At 54.0% G+C, this 21,818-nt stretch overlaps 1 protein-coding gene across 1 annotated transcript in view; it reads left to right on the top strand.

Annotated features, from left to right (window-relative positions):
• Positions 1-12,938: 12,938 nt before the first annotated feature.
• LOC139255982 (TYRO protein tyrosine kinase-binding protein-like) overlaps positions 12,939-21,818 on the top strand; it is a 19,540-nt gene continuing 10,660 nt past the window's right edge. The window contains exons 1-2 of the mRNA XM_070874067.1: positions 12,939-13,146; positions 20,303-20,323. Coding sequence (XP_070730168.1) covers positions 13,083-13,146; positions 20,303-20,323 — 85 coding nt within the window. The 5' untranslated portion in view covers positions 12,939-13,082. The remainder of the gene's footprint in view (positions 13,147-20,302; positions 20,324-21,818) is intronic.

Genomic DNA, 21,818 nt, shown 5'->3' with positions numbered 1-21,818 from the left:
TATTCCAACATCCCCAGCATCGAAGCACTGACCACACTCGACCAGCTCCGCTGGGCAGGGCCACATTGTCCGCATGGTTCCCAGACACGAGACTCCCCAAAGCAAGCGCTCTACTCGGGAACTCCTTCACGGGCAAACGAGCCAAAGGTGGGCAGAGGAAACGTTACAAGGGACCACCCTCAAAGCCTCCCTCATAAAGTGCAACATCCCCACCGACACCTGGGAGTCCCTGGGCCCAAAGACCAGTCCGCCCTAAGTGGAGGGAGTGCATCCGGGAGGGCGCTGAGCACCTCGAGTCTCGTCGCCGAGAGCGTGCAGAAACCAAGCGCAGGCAGCGGAAGGAGCGTGCGGCAAACCTGTCCCACCCTCCCCTTCCCTCAACGTCTATCTGTCCCACCCTCCCCTTCCCTCAACCACTGTCTGTCCCACCCTCCCCTTCCCTCAACGTCTATCTGTCCCACCCTCCCCTTCCCTCAAACACTGTCTGTCCCACCCTCCCCTTCCCTCAACGTCTATCTGTCCCACCCTCCCCCTTCCCTCAACGTCTGTCTGTCCCACCCTCCCCTTCCCTCAACGTCTGTCTGTCCCACCCTCCCCTTCCCTCAACGTCTATCTGTCCCACCCTCCCCTTCCCTCAACGTCTATCTGTCCCACCCTCCCCTTCCCTCAACGTCTATCTGTCCCACCCTCCCCTTCCCTCAACGTCTATCTGTCCCACCCTCCCCTTCCCTCAACGTCTATCTGTCCCACCCTCCCCTTCCCTCAACGTCTATCTGTCCCACCTGTGACAGGGACTGTGGTTCCCGTATTGGACTGTTCAGCCACCTCAGGACTCGTGTTTAGAGTGGAAGCAAGTCTTCCTCGATTCCGAGGGACTGCCTCTGATGGTGATGATGGCACCCAGCTCAACCTCACCACTTCTCTCGATTCCTCCACGCTCTTTAAATTGTCAGACGGATTGTCCGAGGTTCTGGATGAGCAGAAATTTTCTCCAATTGAATATCAGGAGGAGCGAAGCCATTGTTTTCGGTCCTCGCCACAGACTCCGTTCCCCAGCCCCCCGACTCCCTCCCTCTCCCCAATCTCCTGTCTGAGACTGAACCAGACTGTTCACCACCTCGGGGTCATATCTGACCCTGAAATGAGCTTCCGGCCACATATCCCGCAGCATAACTAAACCCGCCTATTTCCCCCTCCGTAACATCGCCTGTCTCCGTCCCCTGCCTCAGCTCATCCGCTGCTGAAACCCTCATCCCTGCCTTTGTTACCTCCAGACTTGACCATTCCAACGCACTCCTGGCCGGCCTCCCACATTCTACCCGACGTAAACTAGAGGTGATCCAAAACTCGGCTGTCCCCGTGTCCTAACTCACACCGAGTCCCACTCACCCATCACCCCCTGTGCTCACTGCCCCCGTGTCCTAACTCACACCCAGTCCCACTCACCCATCACCCCCTGTGCTCACTGTCCCGTGTCCTAACTCACACCCAGTCCCACTCACCCATCACCCCCTGTGCTCACTGCCCCCGTGTCCTAACTCACACCCAGTCCTGCTCACCCATCACCCCCTGTGCTCACTGTCCCGTGTCCTAACTCACACCCAGTCCCACTCACCCATCACCCCCTGTGCTCACTGCCCCCGTGTCCTAACTCACACCCAGTCCCACTCACCCATCATCCCCTGTGCTCACTGCCCCGTGTCCTAACTCACACCCAGTCCCACTCACCCATCACCCCCTGTGCTCACTGCCCCCGTGTCCTAACTCACACCCAGTCCCACTCACCCATCACCCCCTGTGCTCACTGCCCCCATGTCCTAACTCGCACCCAGTCCCACTCACCCATCACCCACTGTGCTCACTGCCCCGTGTCCTAACTCATACCCAGTCCCACTCACCCATCACCCCCTGTGCTCCGTGTCCTAACTCGCACCCAGTCCCGCTCACCCATCACCCCCTGTGCTCACTGACCCCGTGTCCTAACTCGCACCCAGTCCCACTCACCCATCACCCCCTGTGCTCACTGACCCCGTGTCCTAACTCGCACCCAGTCCCACTCACCCATCACCCCCTGTGCTCACTGACCTACATTGGCTCCCAGTTAAACAACGGCTCAATTTCAAAATTCTTATCTTTGTTTACAAATCCCTCCAGCTCCTACACCCCTCCCTATCTCTGTAACCTCCTCCAGCCCCTACACCCCTCCCTATCTCTGTAACCTCCTCCAGCCCCTACACCTCTCCCTATCTCTGTAACCTCCTCCAGCCCCTACACCCCTCCCTATCTCTGTAACCTCCTCCAGCCCCTACACCCCTCCCTATCTCTGTAACCTCCTCCAGCCCCACAACCCCCGGAGATCTCTGCACTCCTCCAATTCCGCCCTCCTGAGCATCCCTGATTATAATCGCTCCACCATCGGTGGCCGTGCCTTCTGTTGCCTTGGTCCTAAGCTCTGGAACTCCCTCCCTAAACCTCTCCGCCACTAGGAATTAAGAAATAGGAGCAGGAGTGGGCCATTGGGCCCCTCGAGCCTGCTCCGCCATTTAATACGACCATGGCTGATCCGATCATGGACTCAGCTCCACTTCCCCGCCCGCCCCCGTATCCCCTTATCGGTTAAGAAACTGTCTATCTCCACCTTAAATTTATTCAATGTCCCGGCTTCCACAGCTCTCTGGGGCAGAGAATTCCACAGATTTACAACCCTCTGAGAGAAGAAATTCCTCCTCATCTCAGTTTTAAATGGGCGGCCCCTTATTCTAAGACCATGCCCCCTAGTTCTAGTCTTCCCCATCAGTGGAAACATCCTCTCTGCATCCACCTTGTCGAGCCCCCTCATAATCTGATACATTTCCATAAGATCACCTCTCATTCTTCTGAATTCCAATGAGTAGAAGCCCAACCTCCTCAACCTTTCCTCATAAGTCAACCCCCTCATCCCCGGAATCAACCGAGTGAACCTTCTCTGAACTGCCTCCAAAGCAAGTATATCCTTTGGTAAATACGGAAACCAAAACTGCACGCAGTACTCCAGGTGTGGCCTCACCAATACCCTGTATAACTGGAGCAAGACTTCCCTGCTTTTATACTCCATCCCCTTTGCAATAAAGGCCAAGATACCATTGGCCTTCCTGATCACTTGCTGTACCTGCATACTATCCTTTTGTGTTTCATGCACAAGTACCCCCAGGTCCCTCTGTACATGGACTCCCAGGTCCCTCTGTACACAGACCCCCAGGTCCCTCTGTACACGGACCCCCAGTTCCCTCTGTACACGGACCCACAGGTCCCTCGGTACACGGACCCCCAGGTCTCTCTGTACACGGACCCCCAGGTCCCTCTGTACACGGACCCCCAGGTTCCTCGGTACACGGACCCCCAGGTCCCTCTGTACACGGACCCCCAGGTTCCTCGGTACACGGACCCCCAGGTCCCTCGGTACACGGACCCCCAAGTCTCTCTGTACTGATTGAGTAGACTTAGCCGATATTCTCTAGAGTTTAGAAGAATGAGAGGGGGGTCTCATTGAAACACACAAGATTCTGAGGGGGCTTGACAGGGTAGATGCAGGGAAGGTGTTTTCCCCGGGGCTGGGGAGTCTAGAACCAGGGGTCACACAGTCTCAGGATAAGGGGTCGACCATTGAGGACTGAGATGAGGAGGAATTCCTTCACTCAGAGGGTGGCGAATCTGTGGAATTCTCTGCCCCAGAGGGCTGTGGAGGCTCAGTCATTGAGTATATTCAAGGCTGGGACCGATAGATTTTTGGATATTAAGGGAATCGAGGGATTGGGTGGGGAAGGGGAGTTGAGCTCGAAGATCAGCCGCGATCTCATTGGATGGCGGAGCAGGCTCGAGGGGCCGAATGGCCGACTCCTGCTCCTAATTCTGATGCCTGGGTTATCCCATGATGAGGTATGCAGTTGTGAGCCCAGTGGGTGAACTCGGTGGTGTGATTGTTAAACCTTTTGTTAATGGCGATTTGTCGCTACGAATGCTTTAGCACAAAACCCATGAAACCAATCCCTTGGCCCTACACTTTCCCTCTTTGTGAGTTCCTGTTTTGTGAGTTACTTCCTGCCCTGAGCTGGTGTGAAGTCACACGGAGGGGAAGTGATGATTCGCTGGGACATTGTGTGTTGGTAAAACTCCGCCCCTGTGTGAGAGGCCATGGCTGGCAGATCATCAATTTTATTGGCAAAGGGACAATCCGTTCGAGATGATGCCGCACTTGCTCCTGGCTCTGGTCCTGCTCATCTGCCCCGCCCCCGGTGAGTAAACCACAAGACCTGCATTTTTATAGCGCCTTTCACGACCACCGGACGACTCAAAACACACGAAGCGCAATGAGGCAGTTTTTTGGAGTGTGGTCACTGTTGTTACGTTGGGAAACGCGGCAGCCAATTTGCGCACAGCAAGCTTCCACACACAAGCAACGTGATAATTGTCATGTATCCTGCGTGCTGACTGCTGGTACCATATCAAGGTGTGCCACCAGAGGGCAGAGCAGTGGGAGACTTGTAGGTTACCTGTACAGGTGTGCCTGGCCTAGTGTAAAAGTTAGTTACTGTGGAGCTAACTAGTAAAGGACTAAGGTCGTTACAGTTTAAGTATAACCCACTGCCTCATGCAGTCATTGTTAAAGCATCTCAGGACACAACAATACTGACCCGGATCGTCTGTTTCAGTGATGTTGGTTGAGGGATAAATATTGGCCCCAGGACACCGGGGAGAACTCCCCCTGCTCTTCTTCCAAATAGTGGCCCGGGATCTTTTACATCCGCCCGAGAGGGCAGCCGGGGCCTCAGTTTAACGTCTCTTCCTGAGAAACAGGTACAGCCCTTGTCTCAGTGTGATGGGTCTGAGCCTGGGTCTGTCTCGTGCAATAAAGCTGCAATATACGTTACGGGATGCTGGGCTCCACGGACAAAGGCACAGGGCTCACAGTGGAGTGGAGAGCTAAGTGTGGAGAGATTACAGAATGCTGCAGTACAGAGGGACCTGGGGGTCCGTGTACAGAGGGACTTGGGGGTCTGTGTACAGAGGGACTTGGGGGTCTGTGTACAGAGGGACCTGGGGGTCTGTGTACAGAGGGACCTGGGGGTCCGTGTACAGAGGGACCTGGGGGTCCGTGTACAGAGGGACCTGGGGGTCTGTGTACAGGGGGACCTGGGGGTCCGTGTACAGAGGGACCTGGGGGTCTGTGTACAGAGGGACCTGGGGGTCCGTGTACAGAGGGACCTGGGGGTCTGTGTACAGAGGGACCTGGGGGTCCGTGTACAGAGAGACCTGGGGGTCCGTGTACAGAGGGACCTGGGGGTCCATGTACAGTGGGACTTGGGGGTCTGTGTACAGAGGGACCTGGGGGTCCGTGTACAGAGGGACCTGGGGGTCCGTGTACAGAGGGACCTGGGGGTCCTTGTACAGAGGGACCTGGGGGTCCGTGTACAGAGGGACCTGGGGGTCCGTGTGCAGAGGGACCTGGGGGTCCGTGTACAGAGGGACCTGGGGGTCTGTGTACAGAGGGACCTGGGGGTCTGTGTACAGAGGGACCTGGGGGTCAGTGTACAGAGGGACCTGGGGGTCCGTGTACAGAGGGACCTGGGGGTCCATGTACAGAGGGACCTGGGTGTCCGTGTACAGAGGGACTTGGGGGTCCGTGTACAGAGGGACCTGGGGGTCCTTGTGCATGAAACACAAAAGGTTTGTATGCAGGTACAGCAAGTGATCAGGAAGGCTGGGACATTGAATATATTTAAGGCGGAGATAGACAGATTTTTGAGCGATAAGGGAGTGAAGGGTTATGGGGAGCGGGCGGGGAAGTGGAGCTGGGTCCATGATCGGATCAGCCATGATCGTATTAAATGGCGGAGCAGGCTCGAGGGGCCGAATGGCCGACTCCTGCTCCTGTTTCTGATGTTCTGATGGAAATGTTCCACACCTGTCTTGGGGCGTAAGGCCGGGTGAGCATCTAACGATCCCGTTGCTAACGAGTCGGTTTCGGAGTGCGGTAAGTGAGTGAAAAACCGAATCGGAACCAAAAACACAAAAAAAGTTACCGACACAAAATACAAACACATTTACATCAGAGCATCAGAAACAGGAGCAGGAGTCGGCCATTCGGCCCCTCGAGCCTGCTCCGCCATTTAATACCATCATGGCTGATCCCATCATGGACTCAGCTCCACTTCCCTGCCCGTCCCCTTATCGGTTAAGGAACTGTCTATCTCGGTCTTAAATATATTCAATGTCCCGGCCTCCACAGCTCTCTGAGGCAGAGAATTACACAGATTTACAACCCTCTGAGAGAAGAAATTCCTCCTCATCTCAGTTTTAAATGGGCGGCCCCTTATTCTAAGACCATGCCCCCTAGTTCTAGTCTCCCCCATCAGTGGGAACATCCTCTCTGCATCCACCTTGTCGAGCCCCCCTCATAATCTGATACGTTTCGACAAGATCACCTCTCATTCTTCTGAATTCCAATGAGTAGAGGCCCAACCTCCTCAACCTTTCCTCATAAGTCAACCCCCTCATCCCCGGAATCAACCGAGTGAACCTTCTCTGAACTGCCTCCAAAGCAAGTATATCCTTTCGTAAATACGGAAACCAAAACTGCACGCAGTACTCCAGGTGTGGCCTCACCAATACCCTGTATAACTGGAGCAAGACTTCCCTGCTTTTATACTCCATCCCCTTTGCAATAAAGGCCCAGATACCATTGGCCTTCCTGATCACTTGCTGGAGTCATTCTTTGGTATTCGCATGGCGTGACAGCCCTGTGCATCAGATTTCTCTGTCACTGCGGGGCACTACGGGCCCAGCGCAAACCAAATGATTGTCTCCGTGTCGATACTGGGGGGCGCTGCACATCGACACTATGCTCCTGGGTGATGCTCCTTATTGTGTTCCTAACACAGGTGAGGCTGTACACAGGGAGGTTAAAGTAACAGTGACCTCAGTCTTTATTAAGACACACCAGAGTGAGGAACAGGTCTTAGGGGCCGGCTTAGATACAGTGCTCCCAAGGGATGCTAGGATCCCTTGGGACTTCAAGGGATGAGCTCCCTGGTGGCTGAACATGGGAGTGCATGCTTTACAGATACACAACATCACTCCCCCCCAAAGTCAAAGTGAAAACTATTTACAAGGTGAGGCGGTCGGGAGCCTTGCTTTCCCTGGTGGACTGCCTCGGTACAAATGTCTGTTCTGGTGTGTTGGCTGTGCTCTCGCTGGGCTGGCGTGTTGTTGGTCCTGCAGGGCTGCTGGGTGAGCCTGGCCTTGCTGGGCTGTTGGGCGTGATGGGTTCGGTTTCCTGGTCCGGGGTGGTGTCGTTGATCCTTTGGGTGTGTGTTGTGGCCTCGAAAAAGGTGGTGTCTGCTGTGGGTTGTTCAGGGCAGTCTGTGAACCGCAGCCTCGTTTGGTCCAGGTGCTTTCTGCAAATTTGTCCATTGTCCAGTTTGACTACAAACACCCTATTCCCTTCTTTAGCTATCACCGTGCCCGCGATCCACTTGGGACCATGTCCATAGTTTAACACATACACAGGGTCATTCAGATCAATTTCCCGTGACACAGTGGCGCGACCATCGTTTACATTTTGTTGCTGCCGCCTGCTCTCTACCTGATCATGCAGGTTGGGGTGAACCAGCGAGAGTCTGGTTTTAAGTGCCCTTTTCCTGAGTAGCTCAGCCGGGGGCACCCCTGTGAGCGAGTGGGGTCTCGTGCGGTAGCTGCACTCTCTCCACTTAGGGCGGACTGGTCTTTGGGCCCAGGGACTCCCAGGTGTCGGTGGGGATGTTGCACTTTATCAGGGAGGCTTTGAGGGTGGTCCCTTGTAACGTTCCCTCTGCCCACCTTTGGCTCGTTTGCCCGTGAAGGAGTTCCGAGTAGAGCGCTTGCTTTGGGGAGTCTCGTGTCTGGGGGAACCATGCGGACAATGTGGCCCTGCCCAGCGGAGCTGGTCGAGTGTGGTCAGTGCTTCGATGCTGGGGATGTTGGCCTGGTCGAGGACGCTAACGTTGGTGCGTCTGACCTCCCGGGGGATTTGCAGGATCTTGTGGAGGCATGTGGTTAACTCTTAACTGCCCCTCTGGAATGACCACTCGCGAGACACTCAGTTGTACCAAAACCGCTGTGGGAGCACCTTCACCACACGGACTGCAGCAGTTCAAGAAGGCGGCTCACCACCACCTTCTCAAGGGGCAATTAGGGATGGGCAATAAATGCCGGCCTTACCAATGATGCCAGCATCCCAAGACCAGGTAGGATGAAAGACTCACTGTGCTGTCTCACCCTCTGGCTCCACGACCAACCGGTTTCTGCATTTGCCGTCCGTGTGTCTACGCTGAGTGGAAATCAAAGGTGGGGGGAGGGGCGGGAGGAACGGGCCCTTCCGATGACGAATGGCCCCGATCGCGGGTCGGGTCTGTTTCTGTGCACCCTTTGCCATGCTGCGTCCTATCGGAAAGGCAGAGGGACTCCCATCTCTGCAGCGACTTTCTTCCCCTCTGGGTGGATAAGGTGGTTCAGAAGGCGTACGGAATACTTGCCTTTATTAGCCGAGGCAGGGAATACAAGACCAGGGAGGTTATGCTCGAACTGTATAAAACACCGGTTAGGCCACAGCTGGAGTACTGCGTGCAGTTCTGGTCACCGCATCACAGGAAGGATGTGATTGCACTGGAGAGGGTACAGAGGAGATTTATCAGGATGTTGCACTGGAGAGGGTACAGAGGAGATTTACCAGGATGTTGCACTAGAGAGGGTACAGAGGAGATTTACCAGGATGTTGCACTGGAGGGGGTACAGAGGAGATTTACCAGGATGTTGCACTGGAGAGGGTACAGAGGAGATTTACCAGGATGTTGCACCAGAGAGGGTACAGAGGAGATTTACCAGGATGTTGCACTGGAGAGGGTACAGAGGAGATTTACCAGGATGTTGCACTGGAGAGGGTACAGAGGAGATTTACCAGGATGTTGCACTGGAGAGGGTACAGAGGAGATTTACCAGGATGTTGCACTGGAGAGGGTACAGAGGAGATTTACCAGGATGTTGCACTGGAGAGGGTACAGAGGAGATTTACCAGGATGTTGCACTGGAGAGGGTACGGAGGAGATTTACCAGGATGTTGCATTGGAGAGGGTACAGAGGAGATTTACCAGGATGTTGCACTGGAGAAGGTACAGAGAAGATTTACCAGGATGTTGCACTGGAGGGGATGCAGAGGCGATTTACCAGGATGTTGCACTGGAGAGGGTACAGAGGAGATTTACCAGGATGTTGCACTAGACAGGGTACAGTGGAGAATTACCAGGATGTTGCATTGGAGAGGGTACAGAGGAGATTTACCAGGATGTTGCACTGGAGAGGGTGCAGAGGAGATTTACCAGGATGTTGCACTGGAGAGGGTACAGAGGAGATTTACCAGAATGTTGCACTGGAGAGGGTACAGAGGAGATTTACCAGGATGTTGCACTAGAGAGGGTGCAGAGGAGATTTACCAGGATGTTGCACTGGAGAGGGTACGGAGGAGATTTACCAGGATGTTGCATTGGAGAGGGTACAGAGGAGATTTACCAGGATGTTGCACTGGAGAAAGTACAGAGGAGATTTACCACGATGTTGCATTGGAGAGGTTACAGAGGAGATTCACCAGGATGTTGCACTGGAGAGGGAACAGAGGAGATTTACCAAGATGTTGCACTGGAGAGGGTACAGAAGAGATTTACCAGGATGTTGCACTGGAGAGGGTACAGAGGAGATTTACCAGGATGTTGCACTGGAGAGGGTACAGAGGAGATTTACCAGGATGTTGCACTGGAGAGGGTACAGAGGAGATTTACCAGGATGTTGCACTGGAGAGGGTACAGGGAGATTTACCAGGATGTTGCACTGGAGAAGGTACAGAGGAGATTTACCAGGATGTTGCACTGGAGAGGGTGCAGAGGAGATTCACCAGGATGTTGCACTGGAGAGGGTGCAGAGGAGATTTACCAGGATGTTGAACTGGAGAGGGTACAGAGGAGAATTACCAGGATGTTGCACTAGAGAGGGTACAGAGGAGAATTACCAGGATGTTGCACTGGAGAGGGTACAGAGGAGATTGACCAGGATGTTGCCGGGACTGGAGAGGGTACAGAGGAGATTTACCAGGACGTTGCACTGGAGAGGGTACAGAGGAGATTTACCAGGATGTTGCACTGGAGAGGATACAGAGGAGATTTATCAGGATGTTGCACTGGAGAGGGTGCAGAGGATATTTACCAGGATGTTACCTGGAGAGGGTACAGAGGAGATTTATCAGGATGTTGCACTGGAGAGGGTACAGAGGAGATTTACCAGGATGTTGCACTGGAGAGGGTACAGAAGAGATTTACCAGGATGTTGCACTGGAGAGGGTACAGAGGAGATTTACCAGGATGTTGCACTGGAGAGGGTACAGAGGAGATTTACCAGGATGTTGCACTGGAGAGGGTACAGGGAGATTTACCAGGATGTTGCACTTAAGAGGGAGCAGAGGAGATTTACCAGGATGTTGCCGGGACTGGAGAATTTTAGCGATGAGGAAAGATTGGATAGGCTGGGGTTGTTTACTTTGGAACAGAGGAGGCTGAGGGGAGACCTGAGTGATGTGTATAAAATGATGAGGGGCCTGGATAGAGTGGATAGGACGGACCTGTTTCCCTTGGCAGAGGGGTCAACAACCAGGGGGGCACAGATTGAAAGTAATTGGGGGGAGGTTTAGAGGGGGTTTGAGGGGAAATGTCTTCACCCAGAGGGTGGTGGGGGTCTGGGGGGGAACTCACTGCCTGAAAGGGGGGTAGAGGCAGAAACCCTCACCACATTTGGATGTACACTTGAAGTGCTGTAACCTGCAGGGCTACGGACCGAGAGCGGGAAAGTGGGATTAGGCTGGGTAGCTCTTGGTCGGCCGGGGCAACACGGACACGATGGGCCGAATGGCCTCCTTCCGCGCTGTAAACTTCTGTGAAATTTTTCCTGTAAGGTGGTGACCAGAACTGCACGCAGTACTCGAGCTGTGACCAAACTAATGTCTCACTCGGGTCTATAATTAAAAAGCGTGAGTTTCCACGGATGGTCAGACCAGAGGAATCTGTAACAGAAGAAAAGGTGCTAACAGGAACGAGGGTTTTTCTGTTCACAGGAAGTGCATGGAGTGCCGATTTTTCAAAGTTTATTTATAGATGCCTTGAAAGTCTGCACCCACATATGTCTCCATTTGGTCAAAGGACCAAGTTTCAAATCGGTCAGTTATCAGGGGCATCCACCCACTTCCGAAATTATAATTCTGCACATGTATGTGCTGCATGGAAAGTGTGTTTTAGTCATGCTTTGGGGTAAGCAGGTGTCTATTGGAGAGAGAGGGAGGGAAGGAGAAAGAGAGAGAGGAAGGGAGAGAGAGTGAGAGAGAGTGAAAGAGAGAGAGAGAGAGACAGAGAGAGAGAGAGAGAGAGACAGAGAGATCGAAAGATAGAGAGAGTGAAAGATAGAGAGAGAGAGAGAGAGGGACTGACAGAGAGATAGAGAGACAGAGAGAGAGAGAGAGGAAGAGGGAGAGACAGAGCGAGAGAGAGAGTGAGATACAGAGAGAGAGAGAAAGATAGCGAGAGTGAGAGATAGAGAGAGAGAGAGAGAGGGACTGACAGAGAGAGAGAGGAAGAGGCAGAGACAGAGAGAGAGAGAGACAGAGAGAGTGAGACAGAGAGAGAGAGAGACAGAGAGAGAGAGAGACAGAGAGAGAGAGAGAGAGAGAGACAGAGAGAGAGAGGGAGAGAGAGAGAGAGAGGGGGAGGGGGAGAGCATATATGGACATAGAGAGAACAAAGGCGGGTAGATGGAATTAAGATACAGATCAGCCACGATCACATTGAATGGCAGAACTAGCTCGAGGGGCTGAATGGGCCTCCTCCTGTTCCTGTGCAACAGGCTCGACGGGCTGAATGGGTCTCCTCCTGTTCCTGTGTAACAGGCCCGAGGGGCTGAATGGGCCTCCTCCTGTTCCTGTGTAACAGGCTCGAGGGGCTGAATGGGCCCCCTCCTGTTCCTGTGTAACGGGCTCGAGGGGCTGAATGGGCCTCCTCCTGTTCCTGTGTAACAGACTCGAGGGACTGAATGGGCCTCCTCCTGTTCCTGTGTAACAGGCTCGAGGGGCTGAATGGGCCTCCTCCTGCTCCTGTGTAACAGACTCGAGGGGCTGAATGGGCCTCCTACTGTTCCTGTGTAACAGGCTCGAGGGGCTGAATGGGTCTCCTCCTGCTCCTGTGTAACAGACTCGAGGGGCTGAATGTGCCTCCTCCTGTTCCTGTGTAACAGACTCGAGGGGCTGAATGGGCCTCCTCCTGCTCCTGTGTAACAGGCTCGAGGGGCTGAATGGGCCTCCTCCTGTTCCTGTGTAACAGGCTCGAGGGGCTGAATGGGCCTCCTCCTGTTCCTGTGTAACATGCTCGAGGGGCTGAATGGGCCTCCTCCTGCTCCTGTGTAACAGACTCCAGGGGCTGAATAGGCCTCCTGCTCCTGTGTAACAGGCTCGAGGGGCCGAATGGGCCTCCTCCTGTTCCTGTGTAACAGGCTCGAGGGGCTGAATGGACCTCCTCCTGTTCCTGTGTAACGGGCTCGAGGGACTGAATGGGCCTCCTCTTGTTCCTGTGTAACAGGTTCGAGGGGCTGAATGGGCCTCCTCCTGTTCCTGTGTAACAGGCTCGAGCGGCTGAATGGGCCTCCTCCTGTTCCTGTGTAACAGGCTCGAGGGGCTGAATGGGCCTCCTCCTGTTCCTGTGTAACAGGCTCGAGGGGCTGAATGGGCCTCCTGCTCCTGTTGCTTGTGGTCTGTGTTGACAGTGGACAGTGCTGAGGAAATGGTCACACCAGCGTCAGAGACGATGACTTTGTGCCCTGCGTTTCCTGAGTCAGTGAGTCATCGCCGAGCTCCAAGGCAGGCTCTGACCGACCTGTGGTTAAGCCTCGGTTACCTCCAGCTCTCCCGTCCGTACCCGAAGAGCCCCACAGAGGATTGAAGAACCAGGAGACGGAGCAGAACGGATCATTAATCAGCTATCACCATGGAGCCCCACATTGGCCCCACCATCAGCACTCTCACCCTGCTCCTGTCCTGCCTCGCTTGGGGTAAGTGCTCGTCCCTCGTTCCCGAAACGCCTCGAGTCTAAAATCCTCATCCACTCCTTCAAATCCCTCCTCGCTCCCCACACCCCTCCCTATCTCTGTAACCTCCTCCAGCCCCTACACCCCTCCCTATATCTGTAACCTCCTCCAGCCCCTACACCCCTCCCTATCTCTGTAACCTCCTCCAGCCCCTACACCCCTCCCTATCTCTGTAACCCCCTCCAGCCCCTACACCCCTCCCTGTCTCTGTAACCCCCAGACCCTACACCCCTCACTATCTCTGTAACCCCCTCCAGCCCCTACACCCCTCCCTATCTCTGTAACCTCCTCCAGCCCCTACACCCCTCCCTATCTCTGTAACCCCCTCCAGCCCCTACACCCCTCCCTATCTCTGTAACCTCCTCCAGCCCCTACACCCCTCCCTATCTCTGTAACCTCCTCCAGCCCCTACACCCCTCCCTATCTCTGTAACCTCCTCCAGCCCCTACACCCCTCCCTATCTCTGTAACCCCCTCCAGCCCCTACACCCCTCCCTATCTCTGTAACCCCCTCCAGCCCCTACACCCCTCCCTATCTCTGTAACCTCCTCCAGCCCAACACCCCTCCCTATCTCTGTAACCCCCTCCAGCCCCTACACCCCTCCCTATCTCTGTAACCCCCTCCAGCCCCTACACCCCTCCCTATCTCTGTAACCCCCTCCAGCCCCTACACCCCTCCCTATCTCTGTAACCCCCTCCAACCCCTACACCCCTCCCTATCTCTGTAACCCCCTCCAGCCCCTACACCCCTCCCTGTCTCTGTAACCCCCAGACCCTACACCCCTCACTATCTCTGTAACCCCCTCCAGCCCCTACACCCCTCCCTATCTCTGTAACCTCCCCCAGCCCCTACACCCCTCCCTATCTCTGTAACCCCCTCCAGCTCCTACATCGCTCCCTATCTCTGTAACCTCCTCCAGCCCCTACAACCCCCTCGAGATCTCTGCACTCCTCTAATTCTGCCCTCCTGACCATCCCCCGATTCCCATCGCTCCACCATCGGTGGCCGTGCCTTCTGTTGCCTGGGCCCCAAGCTCTGGAACTCCCTCCCTAAAGCTCTCCGCCTCTCTCTGCTCATTCAAGATGCTCTTTAAAACCCACCTCTGTGACCCAGCTGTTGGTTGCCTGTCCCTAATCTCTCGTGATGTGGCTCGGGATCAAGTCTTTTTTGATGATTACGCCTGCGATACGCCTTGGGCTGTTACACTGCATTAAAGGCACGATATAAATCAAGCTTGGTGTTGCCTCTGTTGGCCTGTTACGGGATTGGGTTTTGCTGCACCTTTGTGTCCTGATTCGTGCAAAGTGTGTGTGTTGTAGCCAATCCCACACTTTACATCGAAACCCCGCCAACACAGTGGTTGGGTCGGCAATGTAACTGTGTTCACACAAGATTATCAAATGCTGCATCTCACCAAACAGGACATTTTGAAACTTACTCTGTTCGAGTTGTTGAAACTTCCGCTTTTGAAAAAGGTTTCTGCTTTTTCTGAAATCAGTCGGTTGCCAAATTCCAGCTCTGGCATCTCGAGCTCCGACAGTGGCTGCATTGGCCCAGTGCCCGCTGTGCTCACTGACCGACATTGGCAGTCACTGTGCTGCACGGCTTAACACCTTCGTCTCTGAGTCACAAACCTGTGAGATAAAGTCCTCCCTCAGGGCTGACACGCTCAGTGGAGTACTGAGGGAGCGCCGCACTGTCGGAGGGGCAGTACTGAGGGAGTGCCGCACTGTCGGAGGGGCAGTACTGAGGGAGCCCCGCACTGTCGGAGGGGCGGTACTGAGGGAGTGCCGCACTGTCGGAGGGGCAGTACTGAGGGAGCCCCGCACTGTCGGAGGGGCAGTACTGAGGGAGCGCCGCACTGTCGGAGGGGCAGTACTGAGGGAGTGCCGCACTGTCGGAGGGGCAGTACTGAGGGACTGCTGCACTGTCGGAGGGGCAGTACTGAGGGAGTGCCGCACTGTCGGAGGGGCAGTACTGAGGGACTGCTGCACTGTCGGAGGGGCAGTACTGAGGGAGTGCCGCACTGTAAGAGGGGCAGTACTGAGGGAGCGCCGCACTGTCGGAGGGGCAGTACTGAGGGACTGCTGCACTGTCGGAGGGGCTGTATTACGGATGAAACATTAAACCGAGGCAGTGTCTGCCCTCTCGGGTGGATGTAAAAGATCCCGGGGCCACTATTTGGAAGAAGAGCAGGGGGAGTTCTCCCCGGAGTCCTGGGGCCAATATTTATCCCTCGACCAACATCACTGAAACAGACGATCCGGGTCATTATCATATCGCTGTGTGTGGGAGCTTGCTGTGCACAAATTTCCTGCTGGACTTCAAAAGTACTTCATTGGCTGTAAAGCGCTTTGAGACGTCCGTTGGTCGTGAAAGGCGCGATATAAATGCAAGTCTTTCTTTTATCTTATTAACGGCCGTGCCATCAGCTGCCTGGGCGCCAAGCTCTGCAACTCCCTCCCTTAACCTCCCCGCCTCTCTCTCCTCCTTATAACACGCTCCTTAAAACACACCCCTTTGACCCAGATTTAGGTTACCTGTCTGAATATCTCAATATGTGTCTCTGTGTCAAACATTCTTTCAACATCACAATGCACATTCCATCTGTACCTGCCCTGGGAGTGTTTGATGGGACAGTGTAGAGGGAGCTTTACTCTGTATCTAACCCCCTGTACCTGCCCTGGGAGTGTTTGATGGGACAGTGTAGAGGGAGCGTTACTCTGTATCTAACCCCCTGTACCTGCCCTGGGAGTGTTTGATGGGACACTGTAGAGGGAGCTTTACTCTGTATCTAACCCCCTGTACCTGCCCTGGGATTGTTTGATGGGACAGTGTAGAGGGAGCGTTACTCTGTATCTGACCCCCTGTACCTGCCCTGGGAGTGTTTGACGGGACAGTGTAGAGGGAGCTTTACTCTGTATCTAACCCCCTGTACCTGCCCTGGGAGTGTTTGATGGGACAGTGTAGAGGGAGCGTTACTCTGTATCTAACCCCCTGTACCTGCCCTGGGAGTGTTTGATGGGACAGTGTAGAGGAAGCTTTACTCTGTATCTAACCCCTGTACCTGCCCTGGGAGTGTGTGATGGGACAGTGTAGAGGGAGCTTTACTCTGTATCTAACCCCCTGTACCTGTCCTGGGAGTGTTTGATGGGACAGTGTAGAGTGAGCTTTACTCTGTATCTAACCCCTGTACCTGCCCTGGGAGTGTTTGATGGGACAGTGTCGAGGGAGCTTTACTCTGTATCTAACCCCCTGTACCTGCCCTGGGAGTGTTTGATGGGACAGTGTAGAGGGAGTTTTACTCTGTATCGAACCCCGTGCTGTACCTGCCCTGGGAGTGTTTGATGGGACAGTGTAGAAGGAGCTTTACTCTGTATCTAACCCCCTGTACCTGCCCTGGGAGTGTTTGATGGGACAGTGTAGAGGGAGCTTTACTCTGTATCTAACCCTCTGTACCTGCCCTGGGAGAGTTTGATGGGACAGTGTAGAGGGAGAATTATTCTATATCGAACCCCCTGTACCTGCCCTGGGAGTGTTTAAGGGACAGTGTAGAGGGAGCTTTACTCTGTATCTAACCCCCTGTACCTGCCCTGGGAGTGTTTGATGGGACAGTGTAGAGGGAGCTTTACTCTGTATCTAACCCCCTGTACCTGCCCTGGGAATGTTTGATGGGACAATGTAGAGGGAGCTGTACTCTGTATCTAACCCCCTGTACCTGCCCTGGGAGTGTTTGATGGGACAGTGTAGAGGTAGCTTTACTCTGTATCTAACCCCCTGTACCTGCCCTGGGAGTGTTTGATGGGACAGTGTAGAGGGAGCTTTACTCTGTATCTAACCCCCTGTACCTGCCCTGGGAGTGTTTGATGGGACAGTGTAGAGGGAGCTTTACTCTGTATCTAACCCCCTGTACCTGCCCTGGGAGTGTTTGATGGGACAGTGTCGAGGGAGCTTTACTCTGTATCTAACCCCCTGTACCTGCCCTGGGAGTGTTTGATGGGACAGTGTAGAGGGAGCTTTACTCTGTATCTAACCCTCCTGCACCTGCCCTGGGAGTGTTTGATGGGACAGTGTCGAGGGAGCTTTACTCGGTATCTAACCCCCTGTACCTGCCCTGGGAGTGTTTGATGGGACAGTGTAGAGGGAGCTTTACTCTGTATCTAACCCCCTGTACCTGCCCTGGGAGTGTTTGATGGGACAGTGTCGAGGGAGCTTTACTCTGTATCTAACCCCCTGTACCTGCCCTGGGAGTGTTTGATGGGACAGTGTCGAGGGAGCTTTACTCTGTATCTAACCCCCTGTACCTGCCCTGGGAGTGTTTGATGGGACAGTGTAGAGGGAGCTTTACTATGTATCTAACCCCCTGTACCTGCCCTGGGAGTGTTTGATGGGACAGTGTAGAGGGAGCTTTACTCTGTATCTAACCCCCTGTACCTGCCCTGGGAGTGTTTGATGGGACAGTGTAGAGGGAGCTTTACTCTGTATCTAACCCACTGTACCTGCCCTGGGAGTGTTTGATGGGACAGTGTAGAGGGAGCGTTACTCTGTATCTAACCCCCTGTACCTGCCCTGGGAGTGTTTGATGGGACACTGTAGAGGGAGCTTTACTCTGTATCTAACCCCCTGTACCTGCCCTGGGATTGTTTGATGGGACAGTGTAGAGGGAGCGTTACTCTGTATCTGACCCCCTGTACCTGCCCTGGGAGTGTTTGACGGGACAGTGTAGAGGGAGCTTTACTCTGTATCTAACCCCCTGTACCTGCCCTGGGAGTGTTTGATGGGACAGTGTAGAGGAAGCTTTACTCTGTATCTAACCCCCTGTACCTGCCCTGGGAGTGTTTGATGGGACAGTGTAGAGGGAGCGTTACTCTGTATCTAACCCCCTGTACCTGCCCTGGGAGTGTTTGATGGGACAGTGTAGAGGGAGCTTTACTCTGTATCTAACCCCTGTACCTGCCCTGGGAGTGTTTGATGGGACAGTGTAGAGGGAGCTTTACTCTGTATCTAACCCCCTGTACCTGCCCTGGGAATGTTTGATGGGACAATGTAGAGGGAGCTGTACTCTGTATCTAACCCCCTGTACCTGCCCTGGGAGTGTTTGATGGGACAGTGTAGAGGTAGCTTTACTCTGTATCTAACCCCCTGTACCTGCCCTGGGAGTGTTTGATGGGACAGTGTAGAGGGAGCTTTACTCTGTATCTAACCCCCTGTACCTGCCCTGGGAGTGTTTGATGGGACAGTGTAGAGGGAGCTTTACTCTGTATCTAACCCCCTGTACCTGCCCTGGGAGTGTTTGATGGGACAGTGTCGAGGGAGCTTTACTCTGTATCTAACCCCCTGTACCTGCCCTGGGAGTGTTTGATGGGACAGTGTAGAGGGAGCTTTACTCTGTATCTAACCCTCCTGTACCTGCCCTGGGAGTGTTTGATGGGACAGTGTCGAGGGAGCTTTACTCGGTATCTAACCCCCTGTACCTGCCCTGGGAGTGTTTGATGGGACAGTGTAGAGGGAGCTTTACTCTGTATCTAACCCCCTGTACCTGCCCTGGGAGTGTTTGATGGGACAGTGTCGAGGGAGCTTTACTCTGTATCTAACCCCCTGTACCTGCCCTGGGAGTGTTTGATGGGACAGTGTCGAGGGAGCTTTACTCTGTATCTAACCCCCTGTACCTGCCCTGGGAGTGTTTGATGGGACAGTGTAGAGGGAGCTTTACTATGTATCTAACCCCCTGCACCTGCCCTGGGAGTGTTTGATGGGACAGTGTAGAGGGAGCTTTACTCTGTATCTAACCCCCTGTACCTGCCCTGGGAGTGTTTGATGGGACAGTGTAGAGGGAGCTTTACTCTGTATCTAACCCACTGTACCTGCCCTGGGAGTGTTTGATGGGACAGTGTAGAGGGAGCTTTACTATGTATCGAACCCACTGTACCTGCCCTGGGAGTGTTTGATGGGACAGTGTGGAGGGAGCTTTACTCTGTATCTAACCCCCTGTACCTGCCCTGGGAGTGTTTGATGGGACAGTGTCGAGGGAGCTTTACTCTGTATCTAACCCCCTGTACCTGCCCTGGGAGTTTTTGATGGGACAGTGTAGATAGAGGGAGCTTTACTCTGTATCTAACCCCCTGTACCTGCCCTGGGAGTGTTTGATGGGACAATGTAGAGGGAGCTGTACTCTGTATCTAACCCCCTGTACCTGCCCTGGGCGTGTTTGATGGGACAGTGTCGAGGGAGCTTTACTCTGTATCTAACCCCCTGTACCTGCCCTGGGAGTGTTTGATGGGACAGTGTCGAGGGAGCTTTACTCTGTATCTAACCCCCTGTACCTGCCCTGGGAGTGTTTGATGGGACAGTGTCGAGGGAGCTTTACTCTGTATCTAACCCCCTGTACCTGCCCTGGGAGTGTTTGATGGGACAGTGTAGAGGGAGCTTTACTCTGTATCTAACCCCCTGTAACTGCCCTGGGAGTGTTTGATGGGACAGTGTAGAAGGAGCTTTACTCTGTATCTAACCCCCTGTACCTGCCCTGGGAGTGTTTGATGGGACAGTGTCGAGGGAGCTTTACTCTGTATCTAACCCCCTGTACCTGCCCTGGGAGTGTTTGATGGGACAGTGTAGAGGGAGCTTTACTCTGTATCTAACCCCCTGTACCTGCCCTGGGAGTGTTTGATGGGACAGTGTAGAGGGAGCTTTACTCTGTATCTAACCCTCCTGTACCTGCCCTGGGAGTGTTTGATGGGACAGTGTCGAGGGAGCTTTACTCTGTATCTAACCCCCTGTACCTGCCCTGGGAGTGTTTGATGGGACAGTGTAGAGGGAGCTTTACTCTGTATCTAACCCCCTGTACCTGCCCTGGGAGTGTTTGATGGGACAGTGTAGAGGGAGCTTTACTCTGTATCTAACCCCCTGTACCTGCCCTGGGAGTGTTTGATGGGACAGTGTCGAGGGAGCTTTACTCTGTATCTAACCCACTGTACCTGCCCTGGGAGTGTTTGATGGGACAGTGTAGAAGGAGCTTTACTCTGTATCTAACCCCCTATACCTGCCCTGGGAGTGTTTGATGGGACAGTGTCTAGGGAGCGTTACTCTGTGTTTAACCCCTGTTCTTTGATTGCTCCCACAGGTGCAGCGAATGCGCAGAATGGTGAGTGTCAACATTATTACAATTAGCCCACAGTAACCCGGAATTACAAATTACTTACAGCCCCGAGACCGGCCCATTGGTCGCCAGCGTTCCGTGCTGGGGTTTATGTTCCACATCAATCCCCTACCTTCCCTCTCCATCTCCCCCATCACCCCATCCGTCTATTCCTGTCTCCCTCATGTGTTTATCCTGCTTCCCCTTAAATGTATCTCTGCTCCTCGCCTCGACCCCTCCCTGTGGGAGCGAGTCCCACATTCTCAAACCTCTCTGGGTAAAGAAGTTTCTCCTGAACTGTGCACGGTGCTCCCAGTGTGGTCTAACCCAGGTATATTATGACCAGAACTGTGCACAGTGCTCCAAGTGTGGTCTAACCCAGGTATATTGTGACCAGAACTGTGCACAGTGCTCCAAGTGTGGTCTAACCCAGGTATATGGAGACCAGAACTGTGCACAGTGCTCCAAGTGTGGTCTAACCCAGGTATATGGAGACCAGAACTGTGCACAGTGCTCCCAGTGTGGTCTAACCCAGGTATATTGTGACCAGAACTGTGCACAGTGCTCCAAGTGTGGTCTAACCCAGGTATATGGAGACCAGAACTGTGCACAGTGCTCCAAGTGTGGTCTAACCCAGGTATATGGAGACCAGAACTGTGCACAGTGCTCCCAGTGTGGTCTAACCCAGGTCCATGGAGACCAGAACTGTGCACAGTGCTCCAAGTGTGGTCTAACCCAGGTATATGGAGACCAGAACTGTGCACAGTGCTCCCAGTGTGGTCTAACCCAGGTGTATGGAGACCAGAACTGTGCACAGTGCTCCCAGTGTGGTCTAACCCAGGTATATTGTGACCAGAACTGTGCACAGTGCTCCAAGTGTGGTCTAACCCAGGTATATGGAGACCAGAACTGTGCACAGTGCTCCCAGTGTGGTCTAACCCTGGTATATGGAGACCAGAACTGTGCACAGTGCTCCAAGTGTGGTCTAACCCAGGTATATGGAGACCAGAACTGTGCACAGTTCTCCCAGTGTGGTCTAACCCAGGTATATGGAGACCAGAACTGTGCACAGTGCTCCCAGTGTGGTCTAACCCAGGTATATGGAGACCAGAACTGTGCACAGTGCTCCCAGTGTGGTCTAACCCAGGTATATGGAGACCAGAACTGTGCACAGTGCTCCAAGTGTGGTCTAACCCAGGTATATGGAGACCAGAACTGTGCACAGTACTCCAAGTGTGGTCTAACCCAGGTATATGGAGACCAGAACTGTGCACAGTGCTCCAAGTGTGGTCTAACCCAGGTATATGGAGACCAGAACTGTGCACGGTGCTCCCAGTGTGGTCTAACCCAGGTATATGGAGACCAGAACTGTGCACAGTGCTCCCAGTGTGGTCTAACCCAGGTATATGGAGACCAGAACTGTGCACAGTGCTCCAAGTGTGGTCTAACCCAGGTATATGGAGACCAGAACTGTGCACAGTGCTCCCAGTGTGGTCTAACC

The sequence above is a fragment of the Pristiophorus japonicus genome, unplaced genomic scaffold (genome assembly GCF_044704955.1).
Source record: "Pristiophorus japonicus isolate sPriJap1 unplaced genomic scaffold, sPriJap1.hap1 HAP1_SCAFFOLD_665, whole genome shotgun sequence".
NCBI classification, from domain to species: domain Eukaryota; kingdom Metazoa; phylum Chordata; class Chondrichthyes; family Pristiophoridae; genus Pristiophorus; species Pristiophorus japonicus.
This window is presented reverse-complemented; position numbering and strand designations above follow the sequence as displayed.